General features: G+C 43.7%; 1 protein-coding gene across 2 annotated transcripts in view; it reads left to right on the forward strand.

Annotated features, from left to right (window-relative positions):
• The window catches only part of KMO (kynurenine 3-monooxygenase), a 185,667-nt gene that overhangs the window by 47,872 nt on the left and 117,942 nt on the right, over window positions 1-19,853 (forward strand). Inside the window, exons 3-5 of one of the 2 annotated variants that reach the window (XM_063443370.1) lie at window positions 8,998-9,095; window positions 11,081-11,170; window positions 18,564-18,612. In XM_063443370.1, the coding sequence (XP_063299440.1) occupies window positions 8,998-9,095; window positions 11,081-11,170; window positions 18,564-18,612 (237 nt within the window). Of the gene's footprint in view, window positions 1-8,997; window positions 9,096-9,833; window positions 10,420-11,080; window positions 11,171-18,563; window positions 18,613-19,853 lie in introns of those variants that run through there. The other variant, XM_063443371.1, reaches the window with a different exon arrangement.

The raw sequence follows: 19,853 nt of genomic DNA on the forward strand, positions 1-19,853 counted from the left end.
GAAAGGTTAAAAAATTTAAATCTCTTCAGTTTGGAAAAACGGCGCCTTAGAGGGGATATGATCACATTATACAAATATATTCGGGGCCAGTACAAACCATTATCTGGAAATCTATTCATAAACAGGGCTATACATAGGACACGAGGTCACACATTTAGGCTTGAAGAAAGGAGATTTCATCTAAGGCAAAGAAAAGGTTTTTTTACAGTAAGAGCAATAAGGATATGGAATTCGTTGCCGGAAGAGGTGGTTTTGTCAGAGTCTATACAGATGTTTAAATTGCAATTGGATAAATACTTGCAAAAACATAACATACAGGGATACAATTTCTAATTAGTGGGCTAATAGCTGCTTGATCCAAGGAGACATCTGACTGCTATTTTGGGGTCAAGGGGGAATTTTTTTCCTGGTTTGTTGCAAGGTTGGAAGCGCTTCAGACTGGGTTTTTTGCCTTCTTTTGGATCGACAGCAAAGGCATATGTGAGGAAGGCTGAACTTGATGGACGCAAGTCTCTTTTCAGCTATGTAACTATGTAACAATGTAACTAAAGTTGGTCCAATAGCCTTCACCATCTCTTTAGAGATGTGGTCCAAAGGCGGCAAGATCATATTATGTGTGGCCAACAGGCTGACACAACATACAAAGTATAGGAATACCTATCCTTAAACCGCAACTCGGTTACCCGTATGCCTACTCTAACGTGTTAAACTTGATTACACAACATTTCTGTATAATATGTACTATTGTTCAAATGTTGTCCATGCATTCTTCGCTGGGACCTGCGTGTCCATTATATTATGTTTACTTGTTAATCCTACAATTACATGCCATTTTACATCGATCAGGGCACGCCCTGAAATGTCTGTGTGTGAATAAAGCCGTTTTTTGAACAAATACTTATTTCACTTATTGACATGCAAATCAATTTATAACATTTTTGACATGCGTTTTTCTGGATTTTTTGGGGGCGCCTATGGTCCCAGCTGCCTTGAGATCATTAAAAAGATCCTCACATGTAGTTCTGGGCTGATTCCTCACCTTTCTCATGATCATTGAAACTCCACAAGGTGAGATCTTGCATGGAGTACCATACCGAGGGAAATCATGTTAGAGAGTTTGGAATCTGATTGATTGATTGCTTCTGTGGACAGGTGTCTTTTATACAGGTAACGAGCTGAGATTAGGAACACTCCATTTAAGAGCTTGCACACGCCTAAGGCTGGCCCTGATGGCAATAGATTGTTAAAAGTAGAAACATTTTATATTTTAAAAAAATATGGGGGGGCAGGCCGGACTACTGATCAAGCAGGACGCATGCTGAAAGAATCCTCTGCAATTCTGTGAAAATGGCCCATAACTTGTGAAATATTGCAAATAACCTGCTGAATTAGAACCCTGATTTGACTAGAGAGCGTGGGCAACTTCTGGAGCAATTTTTACGGCTCTGCTGAGAGTTTTGTGGGCCCTAACGTTTATTGCGACCTGCTATCTCCCGCCTTGTCAGCATATCAACTACAGTGTGGGCCACGTTTCCCCTCTCTGGGTTATGCTGGCCCACAGTTCTTGCACCGTTCTATCCCTGAAAGGTCGAGCCACGCGTGATGTCTGTCACATGTGTTCGGACACTGGAGGGCCTGGCGCCTCATCAACCAAAACAACCTGGCTTACCTTAGTCATCACTGGCTAAACTGAATGCAATCTTCAAGTTCTTCTGGGTGAGACTGGAAGGAACGCTCGGGGATGGCAGCACCAGCATCCCAGCTACTGAACAGGTATCAGAGGTTTAATGGAGAGAGAGCGAGCAGTCACTATGGCTCTTATAGCCCATCTTGATGGTTTTCAGCTTCACTAGCTGAGAGCTCCCTGAGTTGAAAGACCGTGAGTGCAGCTGACTACAAACTCTACTCTAAATATATATACCTATATATTATATATATATATATATATATATATAATATATATATACATTGGTACTTATATATAGATAATCATATAAATGGCAATAATATTTTTATTATTGGCATTTATATAGCGCCAACAAATTCCATAGCGCTTTACAATATTACAGGAGGGGGAGATTTAACAATAAATGAGACAATTACAAAAACTTAAAAACTTACATGAACAATAGGTTGAAGAGGACCCTGCTCCAACCAGTTTACAGTCTAGAGGAGGTGGGGTATAAAACACAACAGGACAGGAGATAGCACTCAAGAACAGATTATGTGAGGTAGAGGTTACTCTGGGAGGCCGTACGGTTTCCTAAAGAGATGGTTTTTAAGGCTCTTTTTAAACAATGCAAGAGTAGGAGAGAGTCTGATGGTGGTAGGCAGGCTATTCCAAAGGAAGGGAGCCAACCTTGAGAAGTCCTGCAAGCGTAAGTTGGCCATAGGCGTGCGAGCAGCAGATAAGAGAAGGTCCTGGACAGAGCGGAGAGACCGAGAAGGGGCATACTTATGGATCAGTGAAGAGATATAAGATGGGCTAGAATTGTTCAATGCTTTATAGGTATGGATTAGTACTTTGAATTGATTCCTATAGGATACAGGAAGCCAATGTAAGGACTGACAGAGGGGTGAGGTGTGAGAGGAGCGACTGGAGAGAAAAATCAGTCTGGTGGCAGCATTCATTACAGGCTATAGTGGGGCAATATTGCTTCTGGGAAGACCAACTAGGAGAGGGTAACAATAATCTATGCAAGAGATTACTAGAGCATGGACAAGCTCCTTACTAGCATCTTGCTTAAGAAAGGGCAAATGCTGGCAATGTTTTTAGGTGGAATCGACAGGATTTGGTGACAAAAGAAGGGGAAGAGTCAGCGCTAGATAACAAACTAAAGGGCAGCAACTCAAAAAGAGAATCCCTCAAAACCCTTGTAAAACATATTGGAGAGAGAAAAGAAAAAAAATATGTGCCTGTAGACATTATGCCTATCTTTTCACTAAATATCATTGCCAGATTAACCCTAAGCAGTAACTTACTGGCTTGCTCTCAAATCCTATATTGCTCTCTCCCTTGAATAGTTACAAGTGGCAATAATATATTGTTTTGATACTTTGTTCTGATTACCTAAGTAAGAGTGTATTTAGACAGCGCTACAAGTGTATTTATACTGACACCATTGTATTTAAAATTGTAGCCTTCTCTATGTATGTTAGCCATATCACAGGATAGTCTCTTCTCTCCTATTGTTTTTAGCTACACTTGTTTTCATTATTTTTATATTTATCTAATAAAAGTTATATTTTATGTTCCCATTCTTTTATATAATCCATGTAGGTAGAACAACACTTTATTTCTTTTTTGTTTATTCCTATTGATATCCCTTGTAAAAACAGGATAAAAGATGCATAGGGGGTAAGGGCTGCGCCCAAAAGTCTTGTTAGGTGAAATGCGTTAATGGTTTTTAATTGTGTATTTTAGCAATGAAAGTTTTTTGGTTACTTTTTTATTTGTACCAATTCTCTTTTTATTGTGTTTTACATTCACTTTTTATTATGACTCTCCCTGGGATTTTTATTGTATCCTGTACTCAAGTAATCCGAGGTGGGGATTATTCCACCAACGCTGTGTGAATAGAGCAGTACCTTCTGCTCTATACTTGTGAGTATATTTTACAAATCATCTTTTACAAATTGAGAGCACTATTGCTGTTTTTCATATATATATCCTGGAGCATTGAAAATTCAGACCGGATTGATGAACACACCTCTCCACTATATCCTCTAGCGGGGATTATACCGCTAAACGCCCTTCACTCCAGAGCTGGTTAGAGCTCTCACAAATGTGAGTTTATTACCTTCTTTTATCCATTTTTACCATTGGAATTTTACTTTATTACACTGTTTGTCATATTTCCTCTTTGTCTCTCCACATATACGGATATTTTAACCATCCGGACGGATCAACTCCAGAAGATTGTACCACTACCTTATCCTGATATATTTGTGAGACTTTTATATTTTATTATCCGGACGGATCAACTCCTGAGGATTAGACCCCTATTTTATTCTGTTGTCCTAGTGAGACTGTTTATTCTATACCATTTTCCTTATTTGCATAGGCCTACTTGTTGTTGTATCCCTATTTAGACCATTTGGTCTGTTTTTTATTGTTATATGTTATTGTTATTAGCCCTTTGCAGGATTTGGTGACAGACTGGATGTGAGGCTCAAAAGGTGAGGCCAGAGTCCAGTATAACGCCAAGACAGCGCGCTTGCAAGGATGGGCTGATGTGTGTACCACTAACTTGAAAGGAGAGCAAAAGAGGAGGATCAGTATTAGGAGGAGGAAAGACAAGGAGCTCAGTGTTAGAGAGAGTACATTTCAGAAAGCCGGAGGACATCCAGTCAGAGATGGAAGAAAGGCAATTGGTGACACGTAGGACAGCAGGGGAGAGGTCAGGGGAGGAGAGATATATCTGGGTGTCATCAGCGTACAGGTGGTAGTGGAATCCCAATGAATTAATGAGTTTTCCAAGAGAGGCAGTATAGAGAGAGAACAAAAGGGACCAAGAACCAAACCTTGAGGGACTCCGACTGAGACAGGATGAGGGGAGGAGGTGTCACAAGAAAAGGAGAACTGAATGAACATTGGAAGAGATAAGAGGAGAAACATGAGAGGGATGTGTCACAGAGACCAAGAAATTGTAGAGTTTGGAGAAGTGGAGGGGTCAAGAAGTATTATTATGGAGTAGTGACCTTTGGATTAAGCTGCAGTTAAATAATTTGTAACTTTAATCAGAGCAGTCTCTGTGGAGTGGAGGGGGCAGAATCCAGACTGAAGAGGGTGAAGGAGAGAGTTGTAATTGAGGAAGAAAATCAGAAGGGTAAAGACAAGTCTTTCCAGATGCTTTGAGGAAAAAGGGAGCAGGGATATGGAACGATAGTTTAAAGGGGAAGCTGGGTCAAGACATGGATTTTTTAGGATGGGTACAACAGTAGCATGCTTAAGGGGAGCAGGGACAACACCAGAAGAAAGAGAGCAGTTGAAGATGTGCGGTAAGGATGGCACAAGACAAGGGGCAAGAAATCTGATTAGGTGAGATGGGATGGGATCAAGCGGTCATGTGGTGGGACGAGAGGAAAGGAGAAGCGCAGCCACCTCCTGTTCAATAGCTGGAGAGAAGGTGTGGAGGGTACGGATGGTGCGGGGAGAATTAATTCCTTATCTGTTTAATCTTGTCAGTAAAGTAACATGCACATTTATTAGCTGTAAGATTAGTTTGGGGGGTGGCCACAGCAGGGTGAAGAAGAAAGTTAAAGGTATTAAACAGATGCCTGGGATTGCGGGAGTATGAACTAATGAGAGAGGAAAAGTAAGGCTGTATGAATGCAAGACACATTTATAATGCAGAAAGTCTGACAAGGTGCAAGACCTTCTCCAGCAGCATTCATATGAATGGGTGCATCTTTGCAGGTAGCGGGTTGACTTAGTGTGCCATGGTTGGAGGCATGTCCTCCTTGAGGTGCATGCCTGGAGTGGGACTGCAGCGTCTAGGGCAACGGTGAGGGTAGTATTATATGAGGAGATAGCCAGAGAGGGACAGGAAATGGAAATGGAAGTGATGGATGCGAGTTCAGAATGGATATCAACTGAGAGCTGCTGGAGGTCAAGATAATTCAGGTTCCTCCTGTTGAGGGTTGTTAGACTGAGAATTTTGGGTGTGGGGGCACTCAAGAACACTACCAGGAGGTGGTGGTCTGATAGAGGAAATGGAGTGTTACAGAGATTGGAGACTGAGCATCTGTTTAAAAAAATAAGATTTAGGGTATTGCCAGCTACATGTATGGGAGAATTAGAAGTTTTGAAGCTACTGAGGTCAAGAGTGGGTTCATGGGAATGTTGAAATCCTCAAAAATTATGGATGGAATATTGCTTGAAAGGAAGTAAGAAAGCCAGGCAGCAAAATGGTCAAGGATGAAATAAGGAAAACCAGGGGGGCATTATATAACTGCAATGCTAGTGGATATGGATTTGAACAAGCCAATTGAGTTAATTTCAAAGGAGGAGAAAGAGAGGGAAGGGGATGGGTAGAGGTTTGAAGGAGCAGTAGAGTGAAAGCAGAAACCCTACACCGCCACCCTTACTGTCCGACTGTCTTGGGTTGTGAGTAAACTGTAGACTGCCAAATGATAATGAGGCAGGGGTAGCTGTGTCAGAGGTAGAGAGTTTCAATTAAAGCAAGTAAGTTTAGAGCGCTTGAGATGAATAAGTCATGGATAGAAGTAGATTTAGTTATGTTGCACACAGAGCATGCATTCCAGAGGGCACAATGGAAGGAGGGCTTAAAAGGAGAGTTACATAGGATGGATATATGGGATGGTTTCTGAAGTTGACACAAGGTAGATAGGGAAAGGAGGGACCAGGATTTGGAGAGACATTGCCAGCTGTCAGGAGCAGAAGCATGGAAAGTAAGAGAAGGTCGGAGTACGATTTAAATGTTGTAGTTGAAAGTTTGTATTTGGAGAATTTAGAATGAGTTGGTGGAGAAAGGGTGGATAGGTATGAGTATAGTGCATGGGATGAACAGAGAGAGGAGAGAAGTAAAGCAGGAGCAATGAAGATGGTATCAGCAGGTACAGGTAAGCAGACAAATAGAGAGATTTTATTAATGAGAGAAGTGAGGGTGAAAGTGACAAATAGTAGGGAGCAGGGCCGGACTGGCCCACCGGGACACCGGGAAATTTCCCGGTGGGCCGGCACACTAGGTGGCCGGTGCGCGGCCGCCTAGTGTGCACCAGCCCGGGCCGCAATTACAGGGTGACCGGCAGGAGGGGATGTAGCGTGGTCGAGCAGGCAGACCGAGTAGGGGAGCTTCTGTTCCCCTACCCGGTCTGACAGGAACCTGCAAGCGAGAACGCTCCTCCCGCGAGCAGGCAGGTTGGAGCATTGCTGTGCGTTACCATGGCAACGCTCCGACCTGCCTGCTGTTCTCGTGGGAGGAGCGCGAAGTCAGCCTGCAGCCAGAGGAGCTGCAGGCTGAAAAGCTCGCGCCACCACTGGACCACAGGGATTGAAACGTTCCCCCTCTCCCCTGGGCCCTGACCAAAGGTAAGGGGGGAGGGGATTAAAAAAAGTTATTTTTAGTTTTTTTTTATATAAATATATCAATGCTATAACCCCCCCCCCATACACACACTACACTCCTCCCCCCACCAACAGCACCCCTACACACACAGAACCCCTTCACACCTTCACACACACAGAACCCCCCAACACACACACAGAACCCCCCACACACACACAGAACCCCCCCCACACACACAGACCCCCCCACACACACAGAACCCCCCCCACACACAGAAACCCTTCACACACACAGAACCCCCTCCACACACACAGAACCCCCCCACATACAGAATCCCCCCACACACAGAATCCCCCCCACACACACAGAACCCCCCCCACACACAGAACCCCTTCACACCTTCACACACACAGAACCCCCCCACACACACAGAACCCCTTCACACCTTCACACACACATAACCCCCCCACACACACAGAACCCCTTCACACCTTCACACACACAGAACCCTGGCCACACATACAGAACCCCTTCACACACACACAGAACCCCATCACACCTTAACACACACAGAACCCCTTCACACACACACAGAACACCTTCACACCTTCACACACACAGAACCCCCCCCACACATACAGAACCCCTTCACACCTTCACACACACAGAACCCCCCCCCACACATACAGAACCCCTTCACACCTTCACACACACAGAACCCCTTCACACCTTCACACACACAGAACCCCTTCACACACACAGAACCCCTTCACACCTTCACACACACAGAACCCCTTCACACACACAGAACCCCTTCACACACACACACACAGAACCCCTTCACACACACAGAACCCCTTCACGCACACATAACTTCTTCACGCACACAGAACCCCTTCACGCACACAGAACTCCTTCACGCACACAGAACCCCTCCACACATAAACAGCACCCCTCCACGCACACAGAACCCCTCCATGCACACAGAACCCCTCCATGCACACAGAACCCCTCCATGCACACAGAACCCCTCCACGCACACAGAACCCCTCCATGCACACAGAACTCCTCCACACACACAGAACCCCCCATACACAGAACCCCTCCACGCACACAGAACCCCTCCACGCACACAGAACCCCTTTACACACACAGAACCCCTTTACACACACAGAACCCCTTTACGCACACAGCACCCCTTCACGCACACAGCACCCCTTCACGCACACAGCATCCCTCCACGCACAAATGATGTCTTTCATGTTTGAGTGATAGTTTTCAGGTTTTTTCCCGCTTCCATATCTGCGCACTATGCTGACGCGATGCATTACGGGGCTGGTATGGAATTTTTTTCCAGGGCTGCTTTTCATTCCCAGTCCGGCCCTGGTAGGGAGGACATTATTAAGAAAGTAGAGTTTGTAGGCTCTACTGTACACGATCACATATGCATCTTATTTTCCATTATGAGATGGCCATGAGTCACATGACCCACATTATATTTGATTTTTACAGTGTTTAAAGCTTTGTTTTGTAATATTATTTTCACCATAGGTTCCTACTATTATGTAATTACTTGTTGTATTACTTAATTAATAATGTATTATAATAAAATTATGTTTAAACCACAATCCTTTGCTAAGGGTATCTGCAGAAATGCAGTATGAAGTCTAAAACATGATGCCTGTTTGTACTTATTTGCATGTCAAGCTGGGAACTCCGATATAGTTGTGGAAACATGATTTCTTGAGTTTCAATGCTCCTCAAAGTCCAACTTGAGATATATACAGGTGATGCATAACTGTAATATATGTATCACTTCTCTTATATTTCTTTTTAGCCTCTAATATAGATTATCTACCATCTCTGAGCAATATATGGTATATTGTACATAGTTTTAAAAGTTTTTTTCAGACTCAAGAGCCCTACTTTATAATTATACTATTACATTGCTACTTTTTTAATTTAGATATTCGCTCTGCTAAAACAGTTAGTGGAAGAAGCATAAATTTGGCACTTTCATACAGAGGATTACAAGCTCTCAAAGCAGTGGATGTGGAAGAAAAGGTAAATCTAATTTCCATAATTTTCAGTACTTGGTAAATATGATCTATATCAATAATAAATATACAATATAAAAAGCACACAAAACAAATATAGCTGTATTTTAACACTATACTTTATAAAAGCATCCACATTCAACAGGATAAAGCCATTTTTACAACACAGTGACATTTTCTCTAAAAAAAAGTTTTTTAAAAATGAATTAAATAACTTAATATTTATAGAAACACTCCAAGTACCATAACCATTGCAGTGCATGGTTTCCCCATCAACAAAAGCCATCTAGCTCTGCTGCCTGTCTGCTTTCATTAGGATGGGAAAACCAAATTTGCCTAAGGGGATCTTGCCACCAGCATCAAATTGCTGATTTTGAATAAACCTAGAATGAAATATATCTTATCTAAAATTACACTCATTTGAAACCAGAATAATATTGTTTTATAATTAAGACATTAACTATTTGAAGTCCAAAGAAGTTGAAAAATTGACATAAAAGAATGTGACAGACAAGTAGTTGCAGCCAGCATTTATATAAGGTAGTAGAATAAATAGAAGAGAATCCACCTGAAAACCAAGGGGCACAATTATCTGTGCCCACTAGTTTTAATACTATTTTTTAGTAATTCTTGATTAAAAAAAAATAATGTTTCACTTTATTAAATTCCTTTCATGTTATAACTTACATAAGATATATGCAGCAGGTGATGCATAACTGTAATATATGTATCAGTTCTTTTCAAATCAGTTCTGTAATTTCTCTCTTCCAAGATTAATAAAGTAGAAAGAAAATGGCTAGTTTCTATAAAATAATCTGATGGTTATGTTCTAGTGATGTGTCCTTCCAGGCAAGTGCTATCTTATCCACGATCATCAGTAAGTGCTTTGTAAACCTGATCAAAGGTTAGGAAAACAAACTAACCTGTCTTCCTTAACCATTTTAGTATGAAAACCTCTCAAAGTGGATTTAACTCTGCAATGTAAACATTGCAGTTTCTAAAGAAATTGCATTTTAAAGGCATGGACTTGTCTGGGAATTGAACCAAGAATCTCTTGCACCCAAAGCAGGAATCATACCCCTGCTCTTCTAACTGCAATGGTCTATATTATGTGGCCAGAATGGCATGACCATTGGGCGCAGGGTCAGCGCAACCATTAGTCGAACTAGGGCACAACGGCTCAGAGAGAACATTGCACAGATCTCCCCTCCTGACAGTCACTGCATGTAGCGGTAGAGGATTTTCTGTATCCCAGTGAACATTTCTTGTCAGACTGAGTAGAGGATACAGAACATCCTCCTCCGTGATCTACTTAGCAATGATAAAAGAAGGTAAGCTGGCCCTGTAGAAGAGGATAGACACCACAAAGACGGAAAGGACAGACAAAGAGACACACAGGGGCTAAGGGGAGCAAAGAGACACACGGGGCAGGGTGGCAAAGAGAAACACAAAGGCTGAGGAACAATGAGAAATACAGAAGGGCTGGGGGACAAAGATACACACAGGAAGCTGAGGGTTGCAAAGAGACATACAGGTGGCTGGGGGGACAAAGAGGCACACAGGAGGACTTGGGGGGGGGGGGAGAAAAGCACAATGGGGCTGGTGGAATTAAGAGACACACAGAGGCGCTGGGGGGACAAAGACAATGAGATGCACAAGGACTTTGGGGGACAAAGAGGTGCACACATGGGCTGGTGGATAGAGACACACAGAGGGGCTTGGGAGGACAAACAGACACACAGGGTGTCTGGGTGGAACAAAAACAATTTTTGTTTTTTTGGAGTGGGGTGTAAGTAGCTGGTCTTGTCCAGGTCTAGCACTGGCCCTGAGTGCACCCAGACCACTTCATTCAGACTGGGTGACGTTAGTGGTCCTTTAAGACTTAAATCTACTGTTATCATATTGTATTCTGCAACACATCTACAATAACAACTGCATACTTTATTGTAGGTTCATTGTAAAATAAAGGAAAAACTGTTTTGCTATTTCCAGATTGTAGCTATGGGCATTCCAATGCTTGCTCGGATGATCCATTCACTATCAGGAAAAAAAAACTCAATTCCTTATGGGAAGAACCATCAGGTATTTGTTACCCTATTTCATCCTAATTTTATGAAACTAATTATGTGCATTATGTATTAAAATGTTTTATTTTAAAACAAATTGTTACTAATAAACTAGTAATTTTTCTTCAGTTATTTTTTTTATTTAGTTATTTTTTCCTGAAATGTAATAAATTTATTTTGGTTTTTAAACAAACTGGTTACCATAGTGAAAAATGTATTTAGCATGCTAAAGTAAAATGTGTATTTTTCACAATACCCTCGTGTTCGACACTGTCGAATAGCTCCTCTTCACAGGTCGTGGTGCCGAATGCACTTTTTGGGCGTGCAGCCTACCTTCCCATGGAAATCTGGACATGAGAAGGCTAATGTTAATAGACTTACCCATTCGACGATGTCAAATCACTACTCTTCTCAGGTCGCTCAGGCCACATGCACTGCACGTCCTTGCGGCCTACCTTCTCATAGAAATCTGGACACTGCCCACTCAATTAGTGCATTCTCTTATGAATTGCATTAGCAAAACATCCCATTCATTTCTAGTGTCTACAATAAAATGATTTTGCTATTTCATGCCGAAAAGTCATGATTTTATGAAAGACACAGATGCGAGTATTGCTTAACCCTTTCTTTACTGTCCACCAATAGCAGCAATGAATACAAACAGTAAGAAAAAATGGTAACCATAGTGATAGACCACTCCCATACCAAGTCCCTGTATAATAGTCCGCATCCCCCCACACAATTCCTCTTTCTTTGGAGATGCGACACCAAACCAGCAAACAGGAACCGAAGAACAGTCCAGAACACAGTAGAACAAACCATCCCAAAATCCAGCTGGATACCGATCAGGAACCATCTGCAAACTGGGACTAAACCGTCAACCAAAGAAGAAGCGTCAACGACAAGGAGACCATCACAGCATCATCCATAGATCTCCAGCCAACGTGGTGAAATCTTGGGAAGAAGTGAGGATCTCTATACCGCACCAACAGCACAGAATCAACCTGTGAAAACATAAAAAACAGGAGCCCAACTGTTAAATTGGTACTTAAACCAATTGCGCATGCCAAGACATAATGTATTGATATACTGAAAACACAGTGCCCATAATGACAGACAAAGAGAACAAACCACCTGGCAGACATAACATTAACAGTACAGATGCACATAATAGGTAATACAACGCTGAGCTCAGTGCAGTACTTACCAACCTGAGATATAAAAACAACCGGGGGGGAAAATTACAATGATAGAAAAATAATAGGGTGGGACAATACTCGCCTGCCAGTGACATCACCCATTTCATCTAATGAGCCAAGGTAGTGCTGGATACCGGGACGAAGGGTCGACGAATCGAGAGAAAAAGCTGAGTGGATGAGACCGATAGATGAGCACTCGTCCGAAGCTCGTATTCCCTCAAACAGGTCACTGGACATAACGCTGGGGTAGCTGGAAAACTCAGATACGAGACCGAACGTATAGCCATCTTGCATTTGGAGATGTTAAATGTCACTCCGTCCAGAGTGAAAGACCTAGCATCGTAGTCCAGGGCCCGTACATCCGAAACCCGTTTGCACGAAATGAGGCAGAACAAGGAAACCAAGTTGGCCGACAGCTGTTGCAGGGTGAGGTCTGAATTAGGAGGCCAGGAAGTAAACAGTGAAAAGACGCAGGAAACGTCCCATGTAGCCGAATATTGAGGCCTGGGGGGACGCGACAGGCGTGAACCCCGAAGTAAACGGCACACCAAAGGGTGTTGGCCCACAGGACAGCCATTGAAACCTTGGTGAGCCGAAGAGATGGCTGATCTATACAGGTTAATTGTGCGTTACGCCCGACCAGCCTCGAATAATGAATTGAGGAATTGGAGTATCGCTGTCACAGGTGCCGATCCAAGTCCCGAGCCAGGCACCAGCCAGTCCAAGCTCTCCAAGCGGTATGATCGTCTAGTTCCGGGAGCTCATGCATCAGCCAGTAGGCGTTGAGTTGCGTCCGAAACTCCTTGGATTTCCCAGGGACCCCGGAAATCCTCCATGCGAGTAGCAGCAACGAACCCTCCAATGGGTCCAGAAGAAGATCCTGGTAGGATGGCAGAAGTCTGGGTACATCTATCACCAGTTCCAGGAGCTGTGGGAACCATGACTGGGTCCCCCAGAATGGGGTCAGCAGGACCAAGTCGGCCATCTGGCGTTGTACTTGGAGTAGAACCCAAGGAATCATGGCACATGGAGGGAATGTGTAAAGGGTTGACTTGCGTCTGAATCCACCGTGAATTCCGGTTGGGATCCGAAGAGGGCCTTTCCATTCTAAGCTGATAGGTTGTGAATCCACCAGGTCAGTTCGTCCCGGGTTTCCGAATCCAGGGAAACCATGTCTGCATAGGATGCCCCGTTGCGAAGATGTGCAATCTTCAGTTGCTGGAGGGCACAATAATGGAGAGGGGCTGGAAACACCGCCTGGATTGAGGAGGCCAGTAGGCCGATGATCTGTGCCAGATGGCGCAGCGACAGCTGGGGGCGCGCTAGGGCGCGGCGTAGTTCCTTGTGGCTGGAGCATACCTTGGCCGGAGGGAGGCTGAGAGATTCCGCATCCGAGTCTACCGTGAACCCGAGGAACTCCATACGTTGGGAAGGGGACAGGCAGGATTTGTCCCAATTGAGGAGGAAACCCAGGTGAGAGAGGAGATCCATCGTCCACTGTAGGTGTTTCAGGCTGACCGAACGGTCTTGTGCCATGATAAGAGGATGTCGTCCAAGTAGACTATCAATTGCACTCCTCGACTGCGCAACCAAGCCATGGCCGGGCGCATCAATTTGGTGAAGCACCACGGAGCTGACGAGAGTCCAAAAGGGAGGCAAGTGAAGCGCCAAGTGTTGCCTTTCCAGAGAAAGTGCAGTAAGTCCCTGGATGCCTTGGTCACTGGGCCCCTCAAGTATGCCTCCTTGAAGTCTAATTTTGCCATCCAGTCTCCCCGAAGGAGTAAATCCCGCAGGAGATGAATGCCCTCCATCTTGAAGTGGCGGTAGCGCACTAGAGTGTTCAGGGCCTGGAGGTTGATAACTTGGTGCATCTGCCCGCCTTTCTTTTCTACAAGGAAGATATTGCTGAGAACCCCTGCGGGGGCCACTGGGGCCTGTTTTATCGCCCCTTTCGCAAGGTGCGGTCTGTCCCTGAAAGTACAATAGGGTGAGGAGGAGGAATGTGACACGGGCTGTCGACCAACTCTATGTGAAACCCCCTCACTGTGGTCAGAACCCAGGCATCTGAGGTGATGTTTGACCAGGCTTGGAAAAAATGACGGAGTCTGCCTCCTACACAAATATTGGAAAAAACATGAGGTAGATGTAATCTTACCGTAAGGGCGTCTGGAACCGGAGTTCCCCCTGAAGCCTCTGGAGTGCCATGGTCTTCCACGGGAGGGGAAGAAAGGGGACTGGTGTCTCGTCTCCTGGTAGGATGGTCTCTGGTTGAAGGAGCCTCGTCCCGATCCACAGGCGTGGTAATTAGACCGGCCAGAAAGAAGGGCCCCTGGATCTGCCGGCCCTGGTAGAGACCCGTCCCTGAAATACCCTCTTCATAGAGGATTGAGCTTTGTCCAGGGCTGTAAAAGCACCCACAAAGCGCCCCAGATCCTTTATAAATGATTCTCCTAATAACAGGCCCTGGGCGTCTTTGCCCGCCTTAGTGAGAGCGAGGTTAGTGAGTTTGGGCTCCATTTTAAAGAGAATGGCTTTACGCCGCTCTATAGACAGGGAGGTGTTCACGCTGCCTGCAATGCAGATCACCCTCTGCACCCAGCCACGGAGTTCCTCTGGGTCAACCTGCTTGTTTTCGGCTCTGGCTAGTTCAGCCAGGTCAAATAGTTTGGCCAGAGGACCAAAAATGTCCAGGTGTTTGTCCAGGCATGATTTTAAAGCGGAATCCAATCCCTTGCGGGGATTCCATCCTATCTTGGAAAGAAATGGAGTCATTTTGGGATCAACAATGGGTGTCTCACAGACTTTACTGGGAATCAGGGGTCTAGGACATTCTGCCCTGAGTTTGTTGCGCGCCGCCTTGCTAAGGGGGCACCGTACCCAGTTCTCCAGGTACATAGTCTGCTGGGAGCCATTCCGCCAACCTTGGGTGATGGAGAGCATCCGGGTCAAACATAGGTTCCCCAGATGGATCCATGAGGGTGGAACCCACGGTAGCGGGGGAGTCGCTGCGAGAGCCACTCCTTACCAACCCCGATAGAGCAGGGGCAAAAGGGTTAGTGTCCTGCCCCCCAATCTCATCACTGGAGTCACAAATGGACTCAGCATCAGCCTCCTCACTAGACCCGATTTCTGCAGGCAAAGGGCGTGCCAGTAAGGCTTGAGAAATAGTCTGGGAAAGGGCCCAGGCCATAATGGCGTCCGTAAAGGAGCGCTGTAGTGACAGGGATTGGGCATTTTAAGGTACAGACATAGGGTCACCTGCAGAGGAAGGGGGGCCAGAGCTCGCAGAGGAGTTATCCAAAGCCTGGGGTATATCCATCTCCCAGGGATAAGGGGGGTGGCAGGCACTTTGGATTTGGGCATAAAAAAATTGCTGTGAGATATCCCAATGACACCAAATATAAAATTATATATGCTGCAGGGATTAGAAAGCTAAAACTAAAATGATAGGAAAAAAGAGAGGCTAGCAGGAGTTAATCACCCCAAACTAGCTATACCAAATAAATAGTATACATAACAATAAGGCAATGATAATATGGAAGAAACTAGTCATGTACTTATCTGCTTAGTAGCAGCAAAGAAAGAGGAATTGTGTGGGGAAGTGCTGACTATTATACTGGGACTTGGTATGGGAGCGGTCTATCACTATGGTTACCGTTTTTTCTTACTGTTTGTATTCTTTGCTGCTATTGGTGGACAGTAAAGAAAGGGTTAGGCAATATGAGCCTCTGTGTCTTGACATAAAATCAAGAGTTAAGTAAGGCTTTATGTAGCTTGTTTAGGCACTTATTCCGTGCCATATCATGATTTCTACCTTGGTACCTTTATAGTGCATCTGTAAGTCTCTCTTGTATTTCTGCTATTGATATTGACTTCTGAAATCCTTACCCGACTTGTTTATATTTATATCCTTATTTCTATAATCCTGACCATGGCTATTTCTGACTGGGTCTTTATCTCTTAATTAAGTTAAATCTGGCCACTCTAAGGCCTGGTAATATGTCTATTATTGACCTTCCCTTTGCAGGTTTTTCATATCTTCTAAGTTAGTTAATTAAATTTTAACCACACAAAGGAGGCTGTTGAGGGTTCAATCAATTAAAAGAGCAAGAACTTGAAGAAAAGAGAATTGAGCAGGGATAGTACAAGTCCATGATCTATACACCAAAACCACTTTATTAGGCTATATGTTTTGGTGTGCTTAAAGTGTCCATTTTAATGAACACTATAGGGTCAGGAATACATGATTGTATTCTTATAGTATTAAAAACACAATTTAGTCGCCCCTCTAAATATAGTATAATCTTACCTTTACTCCAGTCTGCTGCTGCTGGCTCTTCCCCTGATGTGCCTGCTTGGCTGACATCATCAGAAGTGTAGTTCTGTGCCAATTACAATGCTTTCACATACGACAGCATTGGATTTGTTGAGACTGTCAATGAGGCAGATCAGGGGCAGGGCCAACACAAGCCAAAACAGCCCTGGCCAATCAGCATCTCCTCATAGAGATGCATTGATTTAATGCATCTATATGAGGAAATTCAGTGTCTCAATGCAACACTGTGCAGCACTGCCCCACGAAGCACCTCTAGTAGAGACATGAGGAGTGGCAAGTGGAGGTATCCCTAGGCTGTAATGTAAACATTGCATTTTCTCTGAAAAGAGTGTTTACTGCAGAAAGCCTGCAGGGAATGATTATACTCACCAGAACAAATACCATAAGCTGTAATTGTAATGTTGACTTTAGTATCCCTTTAATGAAAATGGATATAAATATCATGTTTGACATTGAACCAGTCAACCTTACATATATACATTTAATATTATATATATGTTTGTTAATATTTTAAGTGGCTTTTTAAATAAATGAATAAAAATGTTTTGTGCAGTGCTGGTGCATATGAATGTCTCTCTGTATCATTGTATTTTTGCATGAACATTGTTATTTTCATTGTACCAGAGCTTATATGTGTGCATGTACATCAGGGCTCCAGTATGTGCACAACTGTGTGCATATCTGTACACCAGGCCTGGACTGGCCATTGGGCAAACTGGGCAAATGCCCAGTAGGCCGCGATGGCCATGGGCCGAGGCCAGCAGGGGAGCTTACAGGATCTCCCCTGCCAGCCGCTGCAGGGCCAACGCTATCCGAGCGCCGGCCGTGCTGTGTGCTTTCATTGGCCGGTGGGGAGATCAAACATTTAATAATAATCATATTAAAGAATCTATACCATTAGAAATCAGGTTCCCCAGGCAGAATGAGAAAGTAACCTACTGCACCCCTTGTTTTTTCTGGTATTTAATATGTTGTAACATTTGGACTAAATGACATTTAATAGGGACCTATGGTCCTCCCCCCTGGCCCCCACCCCTGAGCGACAGGTGGGGGCCCTAAATAAAAATGTTACCCCCCCCCCCCCACCTGACTAGGGAACTCCAAACCCCTAGTCACCCCTCTCACAAAAAAAATTAATAAACCCCTACCTACCCCCCCTCACCCTAAAAATAGTGAGGGGAAACAATAACTAACTACCTGTAAAAAAAGAAATAAAACTTACCATTTGATGTATTTTTTTTTTCTAAAATCTTTTTTTTTCAGCCCCAAAAAAAGGATTTCAAGACAACTAATCAGAGTGCTGTGACAGGTAAATGTTTAGACTTACCTGTCAGTCTCTTCATTTACCTGTCAGAGCACTCTAATTGATTGGCTTAAACCAACCAGAGTGCTCTGGGCCTAATTGCTGGGCGGGGCAAGGCTTTATAAGCCTTCCCCCGCCCTGCAGAGCTCAGTCTGGGCGGTGCCCTCCATGGGTAAAGATGGATTACTTTATTGATTAAATATATATATAATTATAATTCTGAATGTCCGAATTGCTCGAAATTCATACAAATTGACATTTGGAACGAAACTAATTGCACATTGTCTAACATTTAATATTTTAATACTGCAAATTAAGAAGGTCTTGTTTTCAAGAAGAGTTTTACAAACATCTACAGAAATGCTTTTAATTTTTTAATGATAATTATAAAGTGCTATAAATTCAAAGTAAAAATAATTATTGTACCTTAAAGTATATCTGAGAAGTTTATGTAAGCACTTATGCCATCAGGGGAAAACTGACATGAAATAAAAGAAAATAATCATTAATTGTTATGTGATTAGACAATATGAACTAATCTCAAACTAATTTTGTTTAATTGTAATTTTAGTACATCCTATCTGTTGACAGAGCAAATTTAAACAAGGAGCTACTAAACGGTAAGTTACAATAAACATTTAACACGTTTCTAATAAAATTATTTATGTTTATGAAATATCTATAGGAATATCCATCAGGACTGTGACTATTCTCCATTATAATGTGTGGTTCTGCTTCAAGACATCCCTAATTACTATTTTTAGACTATTACATAGTGACCTAAAACACACAAAGTAGATATTAACCATTCAAAGCAGATCCATCTTATTTAAATATTTAGCATAATGTCAATAAAATACTAATTCTGAAAACACAGAAACATGGGAAATACTTAGTGTGACAAACGCCCTGTGGTCTGGTCGTTTGCCACAAGCTCCTAGAGGAGTCTGCTAGCCAGCCTTCTGCCCCAGAATTATGGGCCATACAAAATACCCTGCAAACTACTCTGTTCGTGTGATTTGGGATTATGTTGTTCAGGAACCAAACAACTGCACCAACCAGAGACCACCCGGGAGCTTGTAAAGCCAAATTGTCACCTTGTTACTAGTTCCACCACAGTGTTCTAATTGTTCGTCTGGGTGGCCTCATTTTGTATGGATGACCAGGAGGTGGCGGCCATCTTGTTCCTGTGAACGCAGGCAGCGGTGTTTCTGCATCAATCTCCTGGAACTAAAATCGGACACGGAAACTCCCAAACACCGCAGGACTTCCATCATCTCCTGCGTTCGGTTCTATATGACTTAGAAGGGCACTGGTTGGTGGAAACCTTCCCACCAAGCAAGGTGAACAAGCTCCAGGGTAGAACTATGGATTCTGTTCGGTAGTTATTCGTTTTTAAACTACCGAACTTGACCGACCGTTAGCACTAATTTCATGGAACTGTTTTGGGCATAGGACCGATCTGTGTGATTTTTGGATATGTTGGTCACCCAGATCGGGACTACCAGGGTGTAACGGACCGTTTCAGCAGACAAGGGGTTAAAATCCGTTTAGGCGATCTTCCCCTTTCAGATATAAAGGCAGCTACTGTAGAACACCAAACTCCCGAATTGAATACAAGTGAATGCTGACAATCAGCTTACACTCCTGGCAATCAGTCTCTAACAGCATACAGTGAATCCCCCCCAAGAACGAGACAGAGCTCCGTGTTGAGGGTCAAGCAGTGGTCTGTTTTAATTAACCCTTACAGACTTTTATGCAAGTCCCCATGCAAGGGGACATCCCACAGGGAGGGACAACATGGAACCAATCCCGTACAGTAAAACATAAAACACACCCAGCACAAACACATAAAATCCTC

Source organism: Pelobates fuscus, chromosome 2 (genome assembly GCF_036172605.1).
Source record: "Pelobates fuscus isolate aPelFus1 chromosome 2, aPelFus1.pri, whole genome shotgun sequence".
Lineage (NCBI taxonomy): Eukaryota > Metazoa > Chordata > Amphibia > Anura > Pelobatidae > Pelobates > Pelobates fuscus.